Source organism: Larus michahellis, chromosome 1 (assembly GCF_964199755.1).
Source record: "Larus michahellis chromosome 1, bLarMic1.1, whole genome shotgun sequence".
NCBI lineage: Eukaryota > Metazoa > Chordata > Aves > Charadriiformes > Laridae > Larus > Larus michahellis.
The window spans coordinates 68679096-68699965 of record NC_133896.1 but is presented as its reverse complement, the minus strand read 5'-3'; the positions used below and the strand labels follow the sequence as shown (position 1 = coordinate 68699965).

Below are 20870 nucleotides of genomic sequence, written 5' to 3'. Positions count from 1 at the left end.
AGGAGGAATAGCGGCAGACAATCCACAAGAGTACCAGCGATGTTGCAGCTCAAGTTGCCTGTGATCTTTAGTAGCAGCTGCAAAAAAATCAGGGCATAAAGAAGACGGGAGCAAGTCAAAGGAAGGGCTCCTCCCCAACATGGGTATCAGCATCCAGAACAGTCAGAGAAATGATACACCCCCTGAGAGCTCAGCGCCGCAGCCCGGCCATCTGCCGCCCGGCTGCCTCCCAAAGAGGGAGGTTTCTCTATGCTCCAAGAGAGGGGATCCGAGGACTCCTCCCCCCAGCCTAGCAATCCCAATTTGTCCGTCTGCCTCTGCCGTGGCTTCCCCTCCTTGCAGAAGAGGCACCCTTCCCATCGCCTGGGCTTTTAACGTGCGGGGCCATGTTCTGCTGTCGGAAAAAGAAGCTTGGCCAGAATGCTTGTCACTGTGATCAGCTTCCCGGAGGGGCTCCTTTGGAGACCTCTGGAAGAGAAGGTGAAAATTTCACGAGGTTGACAGGATATATGGAAAAATCTGGCTGGAGCGTCTGGTGAGCGTGTTTGGGAGGGGACAGCTGTGCCTAGAGACCCCAGCCCCATAGGCACCCTGTAGGGCAAACTCAATGTGAAATGCCTTCTGGGCGAACGCAGCACTGTTGGGGCTGGAATTAAATGTGTACACACACACACAATTATTTTTTTTATCCTCATGCCCAGAGGAAGCGGAGTGCCTTGTGCTTTTAGTTTTAAAGTCTCCAAAGTAAATAAAATCTTGGCTGGGAAACTGTAAACAAAATCAAGCCAAAAAACCAAAAGCAAAAACAAACACTGATTCAGTAAGAGAATCCCCGTGTCAATCTGCACTTCCCACAGGCATGGTGCCATGGCCCGAGTGTGGAATTACTGTCACAGCACACTTCCCTATCTGGTCTATTGCTGCCAATTTTACAAGCCCCCCCGTCTCCACACCCCTTAAAAAAAACCCCTACTCCCTCCACAAAACCCCCAAACCTGTGGGAGTAAGTATTGGATGAAAAGAAACATTAGGGTAAGGAGTTGGAAACATTGGAGACAGAAATCTTCTCAACGATGCTCAGATATTGCTGGCACACACAGATAAGCCTTCTGAAAGTTCAGATTCCAAATAATTGCCCGAACCCACTAGCTAGAATATCTATCATGTTGACAGTGTTTTAAGTCTCTTGTTTCGTTTAATTTACAAAATGCAACGGAAGAGTAAATACTGGAACGGTCTTGAGCTAAAAAACGCTAGGAAAATGGCAAGCCTGACCTATGTCTTATCCCAGACAGTATATTGTTCTGTACTTGAGATTAAAACCAAGAATCCTGACAAAATCAGAGGACAACAGAGAGCAGGAACAACAATAGACCTCCTCCACCTCCTGCCCAAGAGTAGTATGTGGGAGGAACATGGAAAACAAGACTAGGAGAGATCAGCCTTTCCCTCAAAGACTATTTAAAAAGAAATATAATTACTCTTGTAGTTCCTTTTAGAGTTAGCTAGTAAGAAAAATAATAGAGGCGAAACTTCTGTCTGGTAAAAGCTTTAAGAGATGAAAAAACTTGGATTCCCTAAGCCACCCGGCACAAGCTGTGCTTTTACAAGGTTCTCAGTAATAAATTAAATAAGACTTCTTGGGCAGCACACAAGAGAACTGGTTTTGCCTCTGTGATCCCTCTATTTAAAGGAAAAAACAACAACAAAAATCAAGGTCTTATCAGAACACACGTTTTATCACGGAATTAATTTTACGGACTGAAGATATTTCACCTTATGGGCTGGCACCTTTTAAGTTCTGAATTGGCAAAAAGGCACCAGCTCGGTGTGTCGGGAGTCACTCAGGTGTTAATGAGAGCATTAACTGACAGATGGCATTCAAGATATTTCTCCCCTCCCCAATAAAGACAGCTTCTTTGCTACAGCAGAGATCAGGAAAGCTTAATTCTTAACAAGCGTACAATGCTTTGGCACAAAGGCAAGCCCTCTAGAAGGTAATGGGAAGGATTCAGGGTTTGCTGGGATGACCTCAGTCAAACACCATTAACAGGGTCAGGAGAAGCAAAGCCTATTTCAGAAGAAAAAAATAATGTAAAGGCCCCCATGATCAATCTATCGTGGCTTGTCAGAAAGAGAAAGCTTAGGCTGACCTTAGAAGCAATATGAGTTACTACTACCAGCCTGACCTTGAGCTCTCATGTAACAATGGAGACTTTTTTTTTTTACTGTATTAATGAGCTTTCTTATCTGAGGTGGGGGAGGAAGGCTTATGGACCAGCTTGTACTTTACCTTCAAACAATTTACCCTACTGAGAAACTAAGTCAGGCATGATGCAGGGGAGAAAAAGATACTACCCCATCCTTCTGGGGGATAAAAGGGTTGGATAGGTACGTTGCCCATTTCCTGTCGAGTCCTCTGTGTGCTGCTCACTCAGAAGGCATGCATGCCAACAGAAAGCACATATTCCTCAGACCATGGTCCAACTTGTCATGAGGGCAATCAGACTAGCAGAGGCTCAAGGGCAACAAGCACCTTGAAGGTCCCCTCCTCAAAACACTTCACTGAAGCAGAGCAAAATGACTGAGAGCTGGAGATCCAGGAATCATAAGCGAGTCCAGAGGAGGGCCACGAAGATGTGCAGAGGGCTGAAGCACTTCTCCTGTGAAGACTGGCTGCGAGAGTTTGAGTTGTTCAGCCTGGAGAAGAGAAGGCCCTGGGGAGGCTTCTAGTACCTAAAGGGTGCCTAGAGGAGAGATGGGGAGGGACTCTTTATCAGGGAGCGTATAGATAGGACAAGGGGTAGCGGTTTTAAACTCAAAGAGGGTAGATTTAGATCGGATATCAGGAAGAAATTCTTTGTTGTTGGTGGTGAGGCACTGGAACAGGTTGCCCAGGGAAGCTGTGGATGCCCCATCCCTGGAAGTGTTCAAGGCCAGGCTGGTTGAGGCTTTGAGCAGCCTGGTCTAGTGGGAGATGCCCCTACCCAAGGCAGGGGGTTGGAACTAGATGATCTTTAAGGTCCCTTCCAACCCGAACCATTCTGTGATTCTGCGATTTAGATTAGGTATCAGGAAGGCATTCTTTACTCTGAGAGTGGTGAGACACTGTTGTCCCAAAGCACTGGAATGGGTTCACCAGAGAAGTTGTGGATGTCCCATCCCTGGAAGCATTCAAGACCAGGTTGGATGGGGCTTTGAGCAACTTGGTCTAGTGGAAGGTGTCCCTGCCCACGGCAGGGGGGTTGGAACTAGATGATCCTTAAGGTCCCTTCCAACCCAAACAATTCTATGATTTCATTTCCAATTCAACTAGCAGGGCCACTAGCTGCACCACTGTCCTGCACCACCGATGGGGATAGACTTCATGAATTCCAGCCAGGGACAGTCTCAAGGGAAGCAGTAACTCCTGGCCACACCAAAACTGGTGACAGACCTCATCAAGGTCAAACCCTGGCAGAGCCCTTGTGATGGAGGAAACAAACACCCAGGCTCATTCTGCTTTTCAGTGCTCTCTTTTGATTCATGCCTTCTTCTCCAGAAGACCAGCTGGCCTCCAAGGGGCTGTGAACAAAAGGAGGACAGACAGCTTGCATTAATGGACTCTAAGTGAGACCACAAAATAGGGGGAAAAAATTTTAAACGGCGCTTATCAAGGTTCCAGAGTGAAGTTTCTCTGCCCAGAGTTAGAAAGACAGCAGAGATTGCTGAAGTACGAGACCATCAAGGCATGTACAGACCTGCCTCTTGTCCCTCCACGTCTAGCTACTTTGGAACAAGTTTTCTGAATGCAGGTGCTGCCCAAACCTCGAGTAATTCTGTGGCTTACCTGTGCTGCCATCAGGAGCACTGGTAGTGAAGGAGAGGAGAAAGACGCTTGAAGAATCAAGAGTGTGGATTGCACTGAGCTCTACATACAGTGACCTTTGTCTTCACCCTTGCTGAACTTTCTACATTACAACCACGGTTTTCTTTCAAACCATAAGGACAAAAAAATAGCTGGTTAGCAAATGTTAAGTAGTGGCAGCTCTTCCCTAAAGTAGTCTGGTCTAAATCCTGGATTTGGCAGTCTGAAATATAAGCAATCAGAGGTATCCACATCCATAAAAGATACTCCTGAGTTTTCCACACAAGTAGAAGACAGCAGAGTAAATTGAGCACCCTAGCAATTCCTGTTGCCTGCCCCTCACATTTCTACCCCATAACCTGCTTCCAGAGCTCAAAGATGGCACTGAGACGACCCCCCAAGAATATGCTGAAGAGATGCTTCGAGAAGACATCAGGATTCTGGACCTTTCCTGCAACATAATAACACAAAGTTAGGAAAGGAGGTTGTCCAGCAGAAGGGCTGCTCGATCTTGCTAAGGAAATCTAATTTACATGGTTGGATGCCAGGGAACGCACTGCCTTCTCAGCTGAACTCCTAAACTGTTCATGTTTAGAAAAATCAGCTAAGAAAAACCGAGGTTATCATCAGGTAAGAATACTCCACTTCTGCTCCTTGTCTTCCTCCATCTTACCTCACGCAATATTCCATACAATAAAAACCGGGGAAGCTGGAAGGGAAGCTGGCAGATATGCTGTATCCCACAGAGAAGCAGAATAGGAACAGCTATGGAGCGAGGCAGTGTCTCCAGGGAGGCAGAGAGAATGGAGAGCTGATGTGGGCTGTCTAGTCTAATAAGGGATCACACCACAGGAGCATGTGCTGGCTTGACAGAAGCAAGTGCAGCCACTTAACCTGGGTATGACAGCTGAAGTGGGAGCGTTGCTTTGTTACCCCAAAAAAAGGAAGAAGGGGAAGCCACAAGGTGACCACAGCTGCCCACCCTTCAGGGAGGTTCCAGGTCTGCTCAAGCAGACTTCTGCCTGCAGCCACAGCAGAAAAACCAAGGAAGTTTCCAGCCTGGGATCTTTAGCGCTACTAGTCCACACTCACCAACTCCTGAATTAGATGGAGATGCTGTGAGCTGACATGTGCTGCCTTCTACCCCTTTTCCCTCACACGAGGGACAGGAGGCAGCAAATCCACCCCTCCGAAAGGAGACACCAGCTGTAGGAACCGAACTCGTCTCACACAGCAGAGTGGCAAAAGGGCATGCTCTGATCTTCCCCAGCTGCCTATGGTCCATGCTTCTCCTGTGATTCTGCTTTTATCTAACAACCACCCTACACATGACACAGCCACCGGGGTTGACTTGTTTGTTATTTTGCTGAGAGAAGGCAGAAAAGCATGAGAGATACTGGCGCAGATACAGCACTGTCCTGCATTGGCCTCTTCTGGAAAGGCTCTTCCCTTAGGCTGGCAAATGCCAGGGACAGGCAGGAGTGCTGAGATAAGTGTCTATTTGATCTTCTCTTCCCCATTCACCCTGTTTTTTTCACTGCTTTATGTTCACAAAACGCCAAGGCAGCTAATCAGTGCTCTGTGACCTCTGTTAATTGAGCTGTGTGAGAGAAAGGCAGCACCGGCAGGAGAAATCACACATACCTGTTACTTTGAACTGTCCTGTCATTTTCTGTCTCCCTGCTTGCAGGAGCTCCAAGCACCCTTCTGTGAGCCAAGGCTGCTCTATTTTCATCGCCATCCCCGGGATCAGCAGGAGGGGCCACAAATGTTTTGTGTGGTTGTCCTTCCTCTAACACCTCAACGTACAGGGAAGCAACAAAGAGGCATGCTGTTGCTTGTCCTTCCGTGTGAGAAGGCGAAAGTGATTTTTGGTGAAGGAAATACAGTCTGAAGTCGCTGAAGTCTTCCACTTACACTAAACTGCTCCTCACTGCCCTTATCTACTTCTCTGTTGCTCCCCCTCTCTCTCCCCACCACAATACCAGGAAGAAGTGAGCAGATGCCCAGCATCCATCTCCCTGTCTCAAGAGACCAGCAGCCTGTTTAGCCAAGCAAGCCAGAGAAAGAAAGCAATTGGTGTGAAGATGTGAAGCATTGGAGGAAAGAGGGGTTGGATTTGCCAAGCCTGGTGGATTATGCAGTAGTTGGAGGATGAGGAAGACACATATGGTTAACTAGATGCGCACTGGGTGCGGGGGCCTGCATTTGATTTTTTTGGTAGGAGCAAGGACTGCTTGTGTGCTTTTGTTGTTTGATTAGGGAAAAGAAGAAATAAGAAGATGAGCAGCGATAAAACCAGAGCAGCCAGAGATGTCCCAAAGAACAGCTGAAGGTTCTAAAGGAAAAGAAAGTCCTGGGAGCAAAAGGGATGAGCAGGAAGATGTGTACGCTGCCCAGATTCAGGGAATATTAGTAGGATTACAATAAAACTTAAAACGCGATGACTACCTCTTTGTTTTTTAATGCTAGCTTAACCCTTCCTTCAAACTCAGTGAGTTTCTGCACAGTCTCCATGAAGTAAAGATTTGTGCTCTCAATGCATACAGGGTTTTGGGGTAGTGGTATGGACAGAGAAGCAGGAACCCACTCCCCCACTACTGAAGCTGCAATGTGAGTGAAAACTGATAACGACAAATCAGTGGGTTGGATAACTGGATTAAAAAGGGGGAAAAATAATTCTGCTAAAAGATCCTGAAACATCACTGTGATGAGCAAACAATAATGCTACATATAGTTGTGAAAACATGACTTGAGATAGCCATAGATGAACAGAAAGGATTATTTACCTTGAATGAATACAAAGAAGAGATGATTTGAGACAATTTTCAAAATTGTCTTTTCCCTTAATTTTATCTGCATAAGTACGATCAATTAAGTGTGATTATGCTATTGTCCATGGGCATTGTTGGGTTTGACTCAGGATGACCATGTTGACACCAAAGCTGCCCAGCTTTGCCAAAATACTAACCCCACAGATACTCTGTACTTCATCATTTCTTCAATTTTACCTTTAAGATGCTACCCTGAAACCATTAAAGGGTACAATAACAAATCAGTTGCCTTTGGTGTGATGTACAGATGAGAGCAGCAAGGGGAGGTTTAAACTCCAAGAGGAAACCAGCTCTGTAATCATCCACTAACATGCATTTTCCTACCTACCGTTGTATTGAAACATGCACCACAGCTCCAGAATGGAGGAAAGCAGATGATACTTGCAGCTACTTTTTCTCTTCTTGCCTAAAAATAGAGACCTCAATTCCTTGAGATATGGCTGAAATTGTAAAATACTGTGCATCTGGAAATATATAGAAATCTCTGGAAAACTCCTGGTAAGACAGTCTGTCAGATATCCTGCCTCTCTGAATGGGAAGACAACTTGAGTGTCTGTAAAGCAATAATTGGCTTCTGTTTCTTTATCAGGAATTGCACTGGACAGTCCATCAATCATAGACGAGACAAGATGCATGTCCCCAGCAGTGTCAGCTGCTCTTTTCCTGCCTTGAGGAATCAATCTGTTGAGCTGAGGGAGCCCAAGAAGGAGGCAATATCAGTCACCGAAGCTTATTCAGAAAGGGAGAACATGGTGGTACCAGTGCTGATGCCATCACACGTTATGTCTGTGGTGGAAAGGACCAAGGAAAGAAGTGATGTCACCCCAAGCACCTAAGATAAATTAATCACAGCACTGAAAACATCTCTGTATCATGCCTGGAGAAAGTTTGGTGTCGAGCTGGCATGTGATACTGCCGGAGGATACAAGGGAGATGTTTAAGAGTATGTCACCTTTTACCATGTGATGACACTGATCTTGGCTGGGGAGGGGCCAGGGAAATGGCTTTCATTAAGGGTCAGAGAGATGAGGAGAGCTGGAGCCCAACGCTTCCCTATCCAACGAGATCCATCACAGCAGCTAGGCTGGGAACTTCTCCCTGACAGTATGTTCAGACAAAGTGGCAAGAATCTCCTGAGATCTTGAAGTGTACAGTTTTCTGACAGGCTCAAAATCAGAAAATGAGTAACAGATGCCACCGGCAAAGGCAGAATGGCAGGAGGCAGAAGAGAGGTCCTGAGTCTCAGAGCCAACAGCGGGGTGTGCACTGAAGGCACTGGAGTGTACGCTGGTACCAAAGGACAGGAAGATAACAGTGATGAGATGTCATGACAATCAGCACTGAAGTTGGTGGTACCAGTGCACGAGACAGAGTTGCAGAGTAGGAGAGCCAGCTGAAGGAGGAATGCACTGATGCACAGGGCGCAGCTGGTCTCCTGGTGAAGCGTAAGATCACCAGGAGAAGATTAAGCAATACTGATGCCAAACTGGAGACTTTACAGGCACATCAGCAGGCTTGATGACACTGACAGACCTCATGGTATCAGTAAATTATGTAATTTTTTGCATGCAATGGAAAAGCAAAGGACCTAGGTTCTCCTCAGAGCACAGAGTCTGAGGCACAGCAGTTCCCAAGGTCAGTTTTTGGACTCAAGGAACAATTTCTGGGCCTCAAAAGCAAAACCGTCTGACCTGGACATTTCTAAGCTCAACTTAACAAAGGCAGGTACCTTCTTTCCCCAAACAGGAGGCCAGATTTTTTTGTCAGCCTTGCAAAGGAAGTCAGACAAAGGCAGGAGAGTCCTTAGGCAGGGCGAAATGCTGATCGTGAAAGGCCCTGATCAGCAGGTGAAACTCCTCCAGTCCTCGCATGGATGGATGCCTCCCAGCACCCCTCAGGAATTCAGAGTGCTGCATTCTTCTCTGCCCAGTTCTTCCCCAAGGCTTATCAGACACGGACGATGGGAATCACTTATAGGCATAACGATCCCACAGCAGAGACTGTGTCTGAAGCCTGGGGGCTTCTGCATTGCTTCTGTGTCAAGCACCTTTGGCTTTGAATAACAAAAGGCAATCTCTTGAAGGATCAAAAGGAAAACAAAAAGAACCAGTGTTAAACTATTTATTAACTAACCCAAGAACTAGTTACAGGTTGTTAGATACAATAAAAAGGGAGAGAGAAGGATCTCAGTGCTCAAGAACGAAACAAGTACCTTGGGAGAAGCCAACTCTGTCAATCAGTGCAAGGGGCATTTGGGTAATGCTGGTGTGGGATGAGAGGCCTGGTTAAGATGCAGGCTTCCAGCTACTGCTTTGAAAGGTTCTGCTAAGGGAGACTTTGGTTCATGCATGCCGGACGTATAGCCAGCACATACTGATCTGACCTGGAAAAGACGTGCAGTCCTTGAGGGAAGTATCTTGACTGCCACACAGACACAATGAAGTGTGAGAATCGCTGCTGCGCACTCTGCGCTTGCCACATGCTGCCTCCATGTGCACGCTTTGACTCTTAAGGAATGGAGTTTTTTCCCCCTTTTTTTGTCTTATTCTCTGTGACCTTGACAACCAAGCACACAGCATATGCCCAACAAGTTACTCCGGATGTGATGAAATGGAGATCAAGCCATAGTAATCTGTGTCTCTGGAGGGATGAACACAGCTTTCTGGATGGTCCAGAATAAGGGAACGTACCTAGAGGCCAACTTTCACCTTGTGAACAGAGCTGGTAAGACAGCAAGAGCTTTGGTTGTTCTGGGATGGCATTTTGCTTCTCCCATCAATTACTTTCACCTGCATTTAACCAAGGCTTCAATCTGTGCTTGACAAGTTTCACCCACATGCTTCTTTCTTTCTACTACCATTGTTTGATGGTGATGCTCTTTCTGAAGAGAAGCAGATCAACCCTTGGGAGTTGGAGCCAATTAACTTATGAAAAACCAAAATACGTCTCCTATATTCTGAAAGAGCAAATAGGAATGAGGCTCACTGTGCCCCACATTCAGACTGGAAGAGGATCATTACTTACTATTCATTCCTGGATCCTTGAAGAACAAGTGAAGCCAGCTTAATGCTGCATTGTTCATTCCTAGTACCCATCAACGGAAAGCATGCTCCCAATTCATAGCCATAAGGAAACACAACAGTATTGCTGCGCCGTAAGCTCTTCCAATTGTTTAGGGACTGTAGAGAGGACCTTAGGGTTTTATAGTGATGATGAGCACTGTGGGGAAGAAGCTAGAGTTATTGTCTTGATGATGATGGGGAAACAGGACACATGCGTGTATTATGGCACAAATCCATATGAAACAAGCCGTTATGTGCCTTGCTGCTCATAGAAAATATGCTTAGTGTGGGAGAAGAGAGTCTCTTCTAAGGAAAAAAACACCTAGCATGGGGTTGCCTTGAAGAAAACAAGCTTGTCAAATTCATTACCAGCCCCACAGATTACAAGTTTTTTGGGAAAATAGATAAACCCAAGTTTTTACAGATAAATAAATCGGTCCTAAAGAAGTTCCTTTCGGGATTAATTTCAGAACAGGCTTTTCCTCTTCTTTTCTCCAAGTTTAAACTACTGCACTTGTTGAACCAGATGGGAACTGAGGAAGGACGGAAGGTAAGATGAGATAAAACCTAAAAGTATAGGTGACTTAGAACAAAGACTGATGTGACAACACCAAATCATCGTAGTGGCTTAGCAGCTGGCCAACAGCCACTCCGACTGTTCATCAAACTCAGTGGGGCTTAAAAGGCTCCAACAAAATAATTTCAGAACTTCTGTAGTATTCACCTTTGAGCTAAAAATTGGTTTCTAAACCTGGCTGAGTGCTGGGAGGTGGCCTGCAACCATGCTGGAACAAAAATCCTACACAGGTAGGTTGGAGCATCACTACCTTGAAATACAAGTCTCAAAAGTGAGGGCAAAGGTTCCATGCAGAGAAAACTTCCACATCCTCTCCCTCTTTCTCCATCCCTCTTTGTCTTCTTCCTTCAACAGAGAAGATGTTTTCACTTGCCTTCTCAATTTCTTTCTTCATCGTTGCTTTCTTCCTCCTCTCTTGAGTACTTGGTTTGCAACATCAATAACTTAAAAATACAGCCGTCCATTTCATATTTCAAGCTCTGACATCGGCATGATGACATCATTGCAGTCTCCAAGACCTTTCACTGACTGTTCTCTATTCATCCTTTTAAGTTTAGCCACCTATTCCTCCCTGTCAATGTTCCGCATAACTCCCTCTCCCCAGCTATCCAATCTATTCGTCTCTCATCCATCTGCCCTGACAGTAACAGCACAGCTTTCACGCTCTCTCTTTCTTCCACCATTTTCATTCCTTATTCTCCACCACGTCTATGGAATAGTACTTCCAGAACATGCTACCAACTTTTCTTCAAATTCTTCTTTAAAGATTCATTTTATCCATCTGAGAATCAAAGACATTTACTTAGCTTTATTTATACTTGAACTCTATAATTTTATTCCACTGTGCTTCTCATTAATCTCTGAATGACCGTGTTATTTTACTGCTGTAATCTCATCCTTCCTTTCCCAACATCTGCCAGCTGCCTCATTTTCACTTTTTACCCTTTAAAAGGCTCACCTTGCGTGGCTTGGCTGTTATTATAATAAATATTAATATTAGATTCAAGATGAGCAATGTAGCCACTTCATCTCCCTTGCCCCCTCATGGTATCTCCTGCGCTGATGATACTGCGTCAATTCCAGAGGCCATCCACCAATCTCCATGATGTATGCAAGGCAGCACTTGTTAAAAGTCAGACTGTAAATAATGCTGATCTTGTTGATATTCACTTGGCATTCATGAATATGACTCTGAGTTAGTGAGGTGCTTTGTGACTGGGCCATTGAAACAGTTGTTATAATCAAGGTCACTGGCACAACTGCAAGAGCCATCTATTAAAACTCTTTCCGAAAGGTGTTGGTCCCCAGGTCTGCTGCGACTGAGTTTAGGCTGGCTGCCCCAGATATCATGGCGTGGACTGAAGTGTTGAATTCCTTCAGATTATCTTAGTACCTTGGCCTAGCTATTCCTGAAACCCGGTTCACTGCAGTATCCATGAGACTGAAAACTTGCCATTGGTTTGTCAGTTATCCCTGTTGACCCGCCACTTTATCCCCCAGACCAGACCAATGTACAGCGGTTCTTAAAGGGCACAGCTCCCTTAGTCACATGCAGAAGGGCAGTTTCCAGATGTTAAGTGTTTTATTGAGGGCACTTCTACCAAAACATGAGACCTGGGGTACCCCTGAAGTAGCCTGTAAAGACGTAGTCCACACAGAATAAAGGACAAGGACGGACAAAAGCGAAAAAGCAGAAGGAAGAAGTGAAATACTCAGAGCTATCAAACACAGTCCTCAGAAATGGGCACTCTTCCCTAGTGGGTTAGAAGATTTCAGATTACCCCTCCTCTCTTTCTGATTAAAGCTCAAATAAATGGTTACAGAACAAGCATTAGAAAATAAGCAGAACAGAGGCGGTATTCTTGACTGGCAATTCAACAAGTAGGGAATATAGCTCTTTAGATACCATACTGGGAGCATTTCTCAATGCCACCACTAAAGATATGAAAAAAATAATTAAGTCAATTGCAGGGGAGGGAAGAGGAGTTAAGGAATATCCTCTTATTATCCACATCAGAACAAACCAGGTGCAAACTACAGGCCAAAGAGTCCAAGGTTAGTTTACAGATCCAGAAAGAACTTAAGATGGGAGCAAAACATGATCCACTTGGGAAAAAAAATTCCAATGCATTAAGGGAAGAAATAACAAGAGAAAAAATAATTGAGGTTCCTAAGGAAGCAAATGCTGTGTGTGGTGCCACAGAAGTCAATTAGATAGTTTTCAGCTACAGTGATGGACCAATCTCCTGGGGTATAATAAAAAAAAAATAATCTCATGGGGCATAGGCAAGAGCAGAGGTATTGTTTCCCCTCCTCCTCACTTTCTGGCACCTTCATCCGTGTTGAAAAAACAAAAAATAAAATATGTTATAAGAAAAAGCAATTAAAATGTTTTTCAGGAGACAATAGCAGCACACAAAACACGTCTCCCAATGAGAAATGTGATAAAGTCATTGAAACTTTTTATGCCATCACATTAGAAAAATAGCAAAAATGCAATAACAGAGCAGTGAAGAATGAGTTTCACCCAAAGAAATGCTGAACAGCGGGAGCTTTTCTGGATTATTTTAGTTGAGTGTACACATCCATGTCACACCATCACTTCTTACTTAAAAACAGCTGCAGAAGGCTCCTGCTGTGGCTGTTGCCGTTAGCTGAAGCTCTGATCTTCCTGTCTTGATACAAGTCATCAAGTCGCATTTCCTGCTGGAATTAAAGTGGCAGCCCCTAGGGACTATGCAGCTGCCCAATTTATATCAGAGAGTATCTGAAGCAAGCACCAGTATTTTTTCGAACCGCTTAATTTTTATTTATTTCTTATAAACCCCAAATTCTACTAATAGTTTTCTCCCTCCTCACTCCCTGCTGTCCAGGCAGTTGCATTTTGAAACAATTAAAAGAAAACATAGATGTTTCAATGCCTGTGCACAAAAGTTAGAGGCAGGAAAAAATGTATGAGTAAACCCACTGGCATCAAACCAAATGGTGCCTACAGCATAAAATCAAGCAGAGAGATCATACAAAAACCTTCAAGGATATTAGTTATTACGTGGTTAGTAGCTAGATGGTATGGATGGCATATGAATACTATGAAGGCTACTCATAGAACAACAAAAGCTGCAGATCATGGCAAAAAGTATTTTGGGTCAGAGCAAAAAGAGGAGAGCAACAGGGAAACTGTCCTGGCCAAGTGCTCAAACCACCCGGTGACAGGCAAGGACGGCTACGGGGTCATCGCTGAAGATGCTCAAAGCCAGAAATGCAGCCTCCCATCTCTTTTTTGTTCTGTTCTTCTACAGTGCTTAACACAACAAGAACCAGGTTAACGAAGAGCGCTCCTAACAGCTATGATAGGTTACGAAAAATAAGAATTTGGAGAAGATCATGTGGCATCCCATTAAGTAGTCTCTGTAGTTAAACGCAGATATCCATAACTCAAAGAAAACCTTAAGTTGCCAGACATTCAACACTCCTTAGCCATCAAGCAGGGGAAAAACTAATCTCTCCCATACGTAATTCTTTTCTTTTAAAAAAAGTCTGCCATAAAGAATATCAAAACCAAGGCAAAGTTTCTCTACTTCAAAACCAAGAACCACAGAACCCTAGAAAGGTACTAATCTCATTTAAAAAAAAAAAAAGAATAATAAGGAAATCAAACTAGAGTATGTTAAATTGTGCATTAGAAGGGCTCTCAGCTAGGTTCCACTTCCAAAATTACTTGAGAGCACATTATAATTAGCAAAGGTATGTGACAGTTTTATACCCCTCTATGATGCATGATTAAAGCCAGGCAGCCCACGTCAGCCGCAAGTTCTGCACGCCGTCAAAACAGATGTGACGAGAACAACAAGCTGCTTCCAGACGGACTGTGAGAAAGCATAGACAGATGACATTTTGGCCATCAAAGAGGTAAGACACGATACAAAACTAATTAAACCTCAAAATGCCTTGGAGAGGTAGGTAAACTATGTTCTATAGGAGGTTATAGGAAGCATCTTGTGCTTGAGCTGCAGTGCTCCAGCCCAAGAACAAGGATGAGAACAAGCTCCTACCTTCGCCTCTGAGGTGCAACAGGGAGTAAAGTTTACAGCCTAAAGATTAACAGCTCACAGCCTCGGCAGGAGGATGCGGAGCAGAAATGACTGGAGAAATCGCTGCTGTGATGCCACTGTGATGGTCTGTGAAACTCCTAATTTTTCCCACGCGAGACAGATACCTACGATCTGTCTGCAAAAGAAAAAATACAGAGTCCTGGCCCATTGTGAAAAGCCAAATCTAAACTCCACACAAATTCTGCCTCTTACATTTGCGTGTCTCTGCTGAGCACTCTTAAAAATCGATTAGCTGCTCAACTCCTTACCGTTAACTGGGGACAAACTAGGTACGGTAGGGAAGTTGTGCATCTGTTGAACTCGGGTTAGAGGGAACAAAGGTGTTGGAAATAAATGTGTAAGGAACAAGGAGCATTTTATGCTTTAAAAAACACACATTCATCTTGGGTAAAAATTTCATGGCTGGTTTGTAAGTGTGAAAAAAACAGTGGGGCAAGTTTGTTTCTCAGAGGTGTATCCAAGCCATCATTTTTATTCTCATTTATCTATAGATTTCTGTGTTTAGACTATGTCTTAGTGCTTCTTCCTTTGCGACATCCCTCTGCATACAGCACCTTTCCTTCTGTTTCCAGATAGCCTCCCTCATGGCTTCCCCTGCAGCGCTTCAGAGCCCAGCTCCCTAACGTCCCAGTGGCTCCAGGAAGTTTTCCCGATACATTTCTTCGGCCGTTTCCACCGTGCTGCTCCTGTTATGCTCTTTTCCCCATCTCCTCTGCAGAAATGACTTTCCTCGTTACTCCCCTGCCCATGAGGTCGCCCCCTGCTACAGGAGGTGCTGCAGAAAGGCTGCAGCTGGTTTCTCCTTCAGCCACCTCGTGCTTTCCCCAGCGCAACCGTTCGGGCGATGTGTAAGGTCGTTCTCACGACTTCACTACGTGACTGCGCGCTCCTCCGTTTCCTACGGCACCTCTCGTACGTGGAGAGACACACAGCAACAGCTACGTAGGCACCTACCTACGCTGCATCCGCACACTGACTAGGCTGCACAAAGCCACGGCTGGGCTACCCGCTCTTCCTTCTGCGATGACATTACAGACAACTTGCCAATGCCCAACGACTCACCCATGATTCATCCCTGAATTTTGTTAGTTAAAACAGCTGAGAAAGGGGAGGCAATTAAACCATGCAATTGCTAAGTGAACACTTAGATCTGGAGAGTTTAGGAGAGCCTCACAATCTGGAATTTATGAAATTTATCAAAGACAAATCTCTCACTGCTCCTACAAGGGTAAGCTGGTTAAGGTGGGCAAAACACTTAAGCCACTACTTTCTGGTGTTTCTGGAATGAAGAAATAAACTTGCCTCATGTTTATAAGCAAGATGATATTGCTCTGTGGCTATTTTGATGAAGGAGGTACACACAATTGCAGTCCCTTTACAATCAAGCTTCTCATCACATCAGTTTCATTCAGAGACAGTAAATACAGTGCAGTTGCCTGGTTCAGGTCCCGATACCCACTTATGCTGAACATCAACCCAGCAGTGCAAGAGAACCTCCTTAAGTGGCAGATATAGATATAAAAATAAACTATGTAAATTTTTTTGAACATAAGCAGTTAATTAGAAATAGAGCTTTCAATGCAAATACCTATGGTTATGCCAATGCACCAGCCTAAGCTGGGCACAAGAGGGGAATCTTAGGGAGCAGGATTGCTTAACTCCTCTTTCTAAGCAACTGCAAATGTTGCCAAGCTGTCTTCGTCTCCACAGTTATGCTTTGCCATTAACATGATTCACAGAAGAACAAACAAAACACACCGCAACAAGCCTTCGTTATCACTGGGAGCACATTTCACTGCGTGAGTGGTGATCCTCCAAAGAGTGATGTTCTACACTTGTCTCAGTTTGGGAGGCTACTTTGGTGGACACTAACAAAGTGTCTCTGGATGTTGAAACATCAGGAGAACATGTCAAATCACTTTCCAACATCCTGCAACTGAACCAATTCCAATGCTCCTCTTATTTCCAAGAACATAATTACAATTGTCCCTCTGCAAAGCAATGGGATCTGCCATGTAAGTGAGGTGGCTGCAGAGCAGCACGTTTTATTCCGTACAACACACATAAAATGTTAAAAACATATGTGATCGTTTAAAGACTTACTGTGATATCACTAATTTGACCAAATAGAGTGCAGAGCACAACAGCAGATGTGAATGTTCACTGTATGCTCTAGTTCTACAGCAGAGCATCAAACAGATTTGCACGGGACCTGAACAAACAAGTTGGCTTAACAATGGGTCTGTAAAATTAAAAACCTGCAACTCAACCCAAGAAGAGCTGGAATTCCCTTCCACTCGGTGAAGCATCTGGCCTGATTGCTGGTGGCTGCCGATCACTGCCACGTCATCACTCTAAAGCCGTGAAACATCCCCGTGAAACATCCCCGCGACCGTGTTAATTAGCTCCCCTTGCAAAGCGCTTAAGCCATAGAGCGAGGTTACTCACGTGATGTCTCTGCGCTGATAGCAACCTTGGAGAAGGCAGGCAATCAGGTCACTGATAAACTCCACATCATCCCTGTGAAGAGCAGCTTCCAGTTCCTAATGAGCAGGGAGAAAAAAAAATAATAAAAAAATTCCAACCATCAAACTAATTCCTTAAAATTTACTGCTGGCTGATCAGGACCAAAAAGACCCAAGCAGCCTCAAGTATGTGTACAGCAGCAAAGCATACACCGGGTAAGCCGACCTTCCCCTTCATTAAAAACACTGCTACTACTACCTCTTTGTTGCAAGAGTTTATGGGAAGACCTTGAAAGGCTTTCACTCAATGTCACTCTCCAGCCAGAAGACTAACGCTTTTGTCTGGAAACAGAAAAATAGGGTTCAGTGAGGTTGAGATACTACAACCTAATAAGAAACCCATGATTTCTCCCGTGTTCAGCTGATGGGCAGGAATCAACAGTTTCATTCTCCTGCTTTGCTTTCCACTCGCTAAGGCTGGTGAGTTCATTTAAAGGATGTGCTCAGAAAGCGTGGCCCTAAAAGCCACTTACAGAGAGAAGTAGCAGTTTCAGATGGATAGCCAGAAATGGCTGAAAGCTAGCAAGCAAATGCCTCAACGAAAAGCAAGCATTTGGATTATTTAACTTATTTCTCGTTCGTTTTGTTCTTTTCCCCCTTCAGTAAGAAAGAAAGAAAGGATGGAGGGAAGTCAAACCTCATGACCCAAAATCTCAACCCTTTTTGGAGAGGATCATGGCTTATTTCAGCACGATGGAGTTCACATAAAGGTCTGATGTAGGAACTGATCCATAAAAAGGATAAATCTCTGAAATGTAGTTATTATGAATTTCGCACATATCGTGAGAAATATCTACTTTTCAGCTAGCAATTTCAAGCTTCGTTTTCAAAATATTACTAGGTTAACTACAGTTTCATTTATATGCCAGAAAATAATTCACAGTAAGAAAAACCCACTTCCTGCAAGACTTATCATCAGTAGTATACAGCACTTAACAAGATTTAATATGGATAAGCAACACAGGCATAAGAAGCTATTCTTTTTGGGTTTCAGAGTAAATAATGGATTGAATACAAACTCCTACTTGAATGTTACTCAGCAGACTGTTACACAAATGGCTAAGCTAATGGCTACAGAATAAAGGTTAATGGCCAGAGAATAAAGGATAAACGTTTTGGCACTTACCCAATAAAGAAGAGAAAGTGCTTTTTTATTAGACCGCAGTAACTGCGGTAATAAAATTATTGATAACAGATTGCAGATTAAATGCCGCTTGTAGTTTTTTATTGGAAATGTATTAATGGCATATTTTCATTATCAACACCACTCTTATTTACCTCTTGTGCAACATCCAAAGTGCTTCACGAGTGGAAGCCTGACACCCACCCTGTGAAGAATGTATTAAATGCATCTATTATATGTGGAAACTCAAGGCAAGGAAAGGGCGGTGGGCAGCCAAAGCCTGACATCGTCCCTGCCACCGAGCTAGGAAAAGTCCAAAGAATCTCTGTTCTGGCTTCTAGATGACTGCCCTGCCTAATGACAAGTTATTACAAAAACTGCAGTCGCTTCTCATCCCTTGGAGAGAGTCATTTTATTGTTGTATAAATAATAATCACGCTATATAAATAGCAATTACCGAGTGAATTCACTTGGTAAGCAGTTAGTATTTTGGAAGCGTTGGCTTATTTTATTTGTAAATTACTTTAGCGGACATCTGCCTTCTAACAAAATATACCTGAGAGGGGTGGAAAAAAAACCACAACAAAGTAAGCGATGTGCTAAAACATCCCAGGTGTGTTATCACAGTAAACTTGCAGCTTGTGAAGCCTGATGTTAGGACTCAGAATAAAGGGCAGGGGGGAAGAAAGTCTCCAGGATGTCCCCCCGCCCGCATTCAGCCTCTCCATCATCCACATACACTTGAGCACTAGAGCTGTCAGTCAGCAGCCTGCCTCTGCTAGGATGCGACAGCCTTTTGTATGAAGGAATATTTAAATTGCTTCCCGTGAGCCTTTTCAGCCTGCTGTTTGACTAACACTCCTTAAGCAATGGCTCAGATAGCTCCTATCTGCATCCATTGTTTTCCAGGCCCGGGAATGACCTTTACATTTTTGGAGCCGGCCGGTCACCCTGGGAGCTGGGGGACATTCCTCGGGCACTGGGCAAGGTGCTGTCTCCTGGGCAGGGGACCCACAAGTCTCCCCCAAAACACCTGGTGCGTGATTTTCCCCCCTCTCTTGCTGCCTCCTCTCTCCCAGATGGGTCCTCCCCTTCCCCAGCACCATGGCAGCTGCAGCACCGATCTGGGGACCCAACCTGGCCACTGATGGTTTTGTGCCACTGGGCACACAGATCAACACGGAGTCCCAGCGCCACCCTGGGTTAAGGGGCTCTCGCACGAGTCAGGATTAATCAGCAACACATAGCAACAGGCTAATGAAGGTCTGTCATTAACAGGCGTGATGCTGTCGGCACCTCTATAGACAGGCGCTTGCACCGCACTCCCCAGTGCCATGGGTGCTGCCTGTAGCCCACCCCGGTCCTCTGGTCCCTACCGACAGTCACACCCGGTGCCAGTGGGTTACGGTAATGGCACAGTCCAAGTATTACAGTGATTGTCTACCTTGGAAAAAAACATCCTAGTGTTGTCCTGTAAAGTTTTTGTCTACTTTTTTTCTGTCGCTGCTTGCTATAGGGCAAGAGGACCCAGGGCTGGGTCCACTAGCCCTTTTTAACTGAATGTCACAATTTTCTATCCTGCTGGATTTTACAGCTTTCTACCCCAAACCACCTAAATCCTGGATGTTTCACATGTGTCCAGAGTACTATGGGAGCACGAGGGACCAGGAGGATGCGATGCAAATCTTAACATCTCAGGACCGTGAACAAAGAGTTAGGATCCCCTTGGGTTTTCACTTAATGCTTCATCCCACATTTTGCAGGAGGAGGAATAAACCTTATTTTTCCAGCCCTCCCCTCCAACAAGCGAGGGCCGGCAAAGCAGCAGGGGGCTCAAGCGGTGCATCTGAGCAGAGGTGACGCCAGGGACTCCCAGGAGAAAGAGGCCACCAAACCCCACCCTGGTCCTGAGGGCAAACCCTGCCCGTGGCCACCGGTCCCTGGGCTCCTCGGGCCTGGGCCTGGCCAGGGCGAGCGGCTGAGCTTCCTCCCAGCCACCATCCCCCCCACGCCTCCAACCCTTTTGTTTTTCCCCTTTTCTCTTTGAGCACTGAGCTGTGAGCACAGAAATCTGAACCTTGCCAAAACGCTTTGGGGACGGCACAGAAAGGAAACAGAAGAGGCAGCAAATCAGCAGAGGAAGGAGGGGGGGGAGATACATCTCCTCCTCCTCCTCTAGCTGGAGAGAGCAACAGACAGGAGAAAAGCAGGATTCTCCCCCTCTCCAGCTGGCGTCACACCTCATTAGGGAAAAGCCTGTTTAACGTCTTTCCCTCCCCCCAGCCCGGGACTAAATCCCCCCTGAGTCAGGCGAAGGCTGTCGGGAAGAGGCGGCCGCCGGAGCAAGGGTGACCACCTCGCCTGGGAGAAGCACTGGCCCAAAGCAGGGTTAGCCAGGGTGGGCGAGAGGGCACCAACCCCTCCCTCCCCGCTCCCTGGGAAAATAGCTGGCAGGGATGGGCTGGGAGAAAAGTTTGGGTCTGAAGCGAATGCTGCTCCCCCCAGAGCTGCTGTAAGCATCTATTAAACCCCGGTATCACCTGCGTTTTGCTGCAATGGCTGCTTCTGTCTGCTCTTGGCAGCACCTAAGTGCTGTGGCCTCCACACATGTGGTGACCCAAGCCCCACGTTGCCCGATGCATACTCCTTTTTCAGTATCTGCCCAGACTTTTGAGAGGAAAGACAATTGCCTTCCCAGGTAAAAGTAAACAAATGAGTCCACAACGGTGACAGCAGTGGCACCACTCTCGCCAACACCAGCGCAGAGGTAATGGAGACATCTGGCTGGCT

The 20870-nt window shown here is 45.4% G+C and overlaps 1 protein-coding gene across 3 annotated transcripts in view; it reads right to left on the bottom strand.

The window, feature by feature from the left end:
• Positions 1-20870, bottom strand: part of CECR2 (CECR2 histone acetyl-lysine reader) — a 105002-nt gene that overhangs the window by 36826 nt on the left and 47306 nt on the right. For all 3 annotated transcript variants that reach the window (XM_074584751.1, XM_074584759.1, XM_074584771.1), the window contains exon 2: positions 16881-16975. In XM_074584751.1, coding sequence (XP_074440852.1) covers positions 16881-16975 — 95 coding nt within the window. The remainder of the gene's footprint in view (positions 1-16880; positions 16976-20870) is intronic.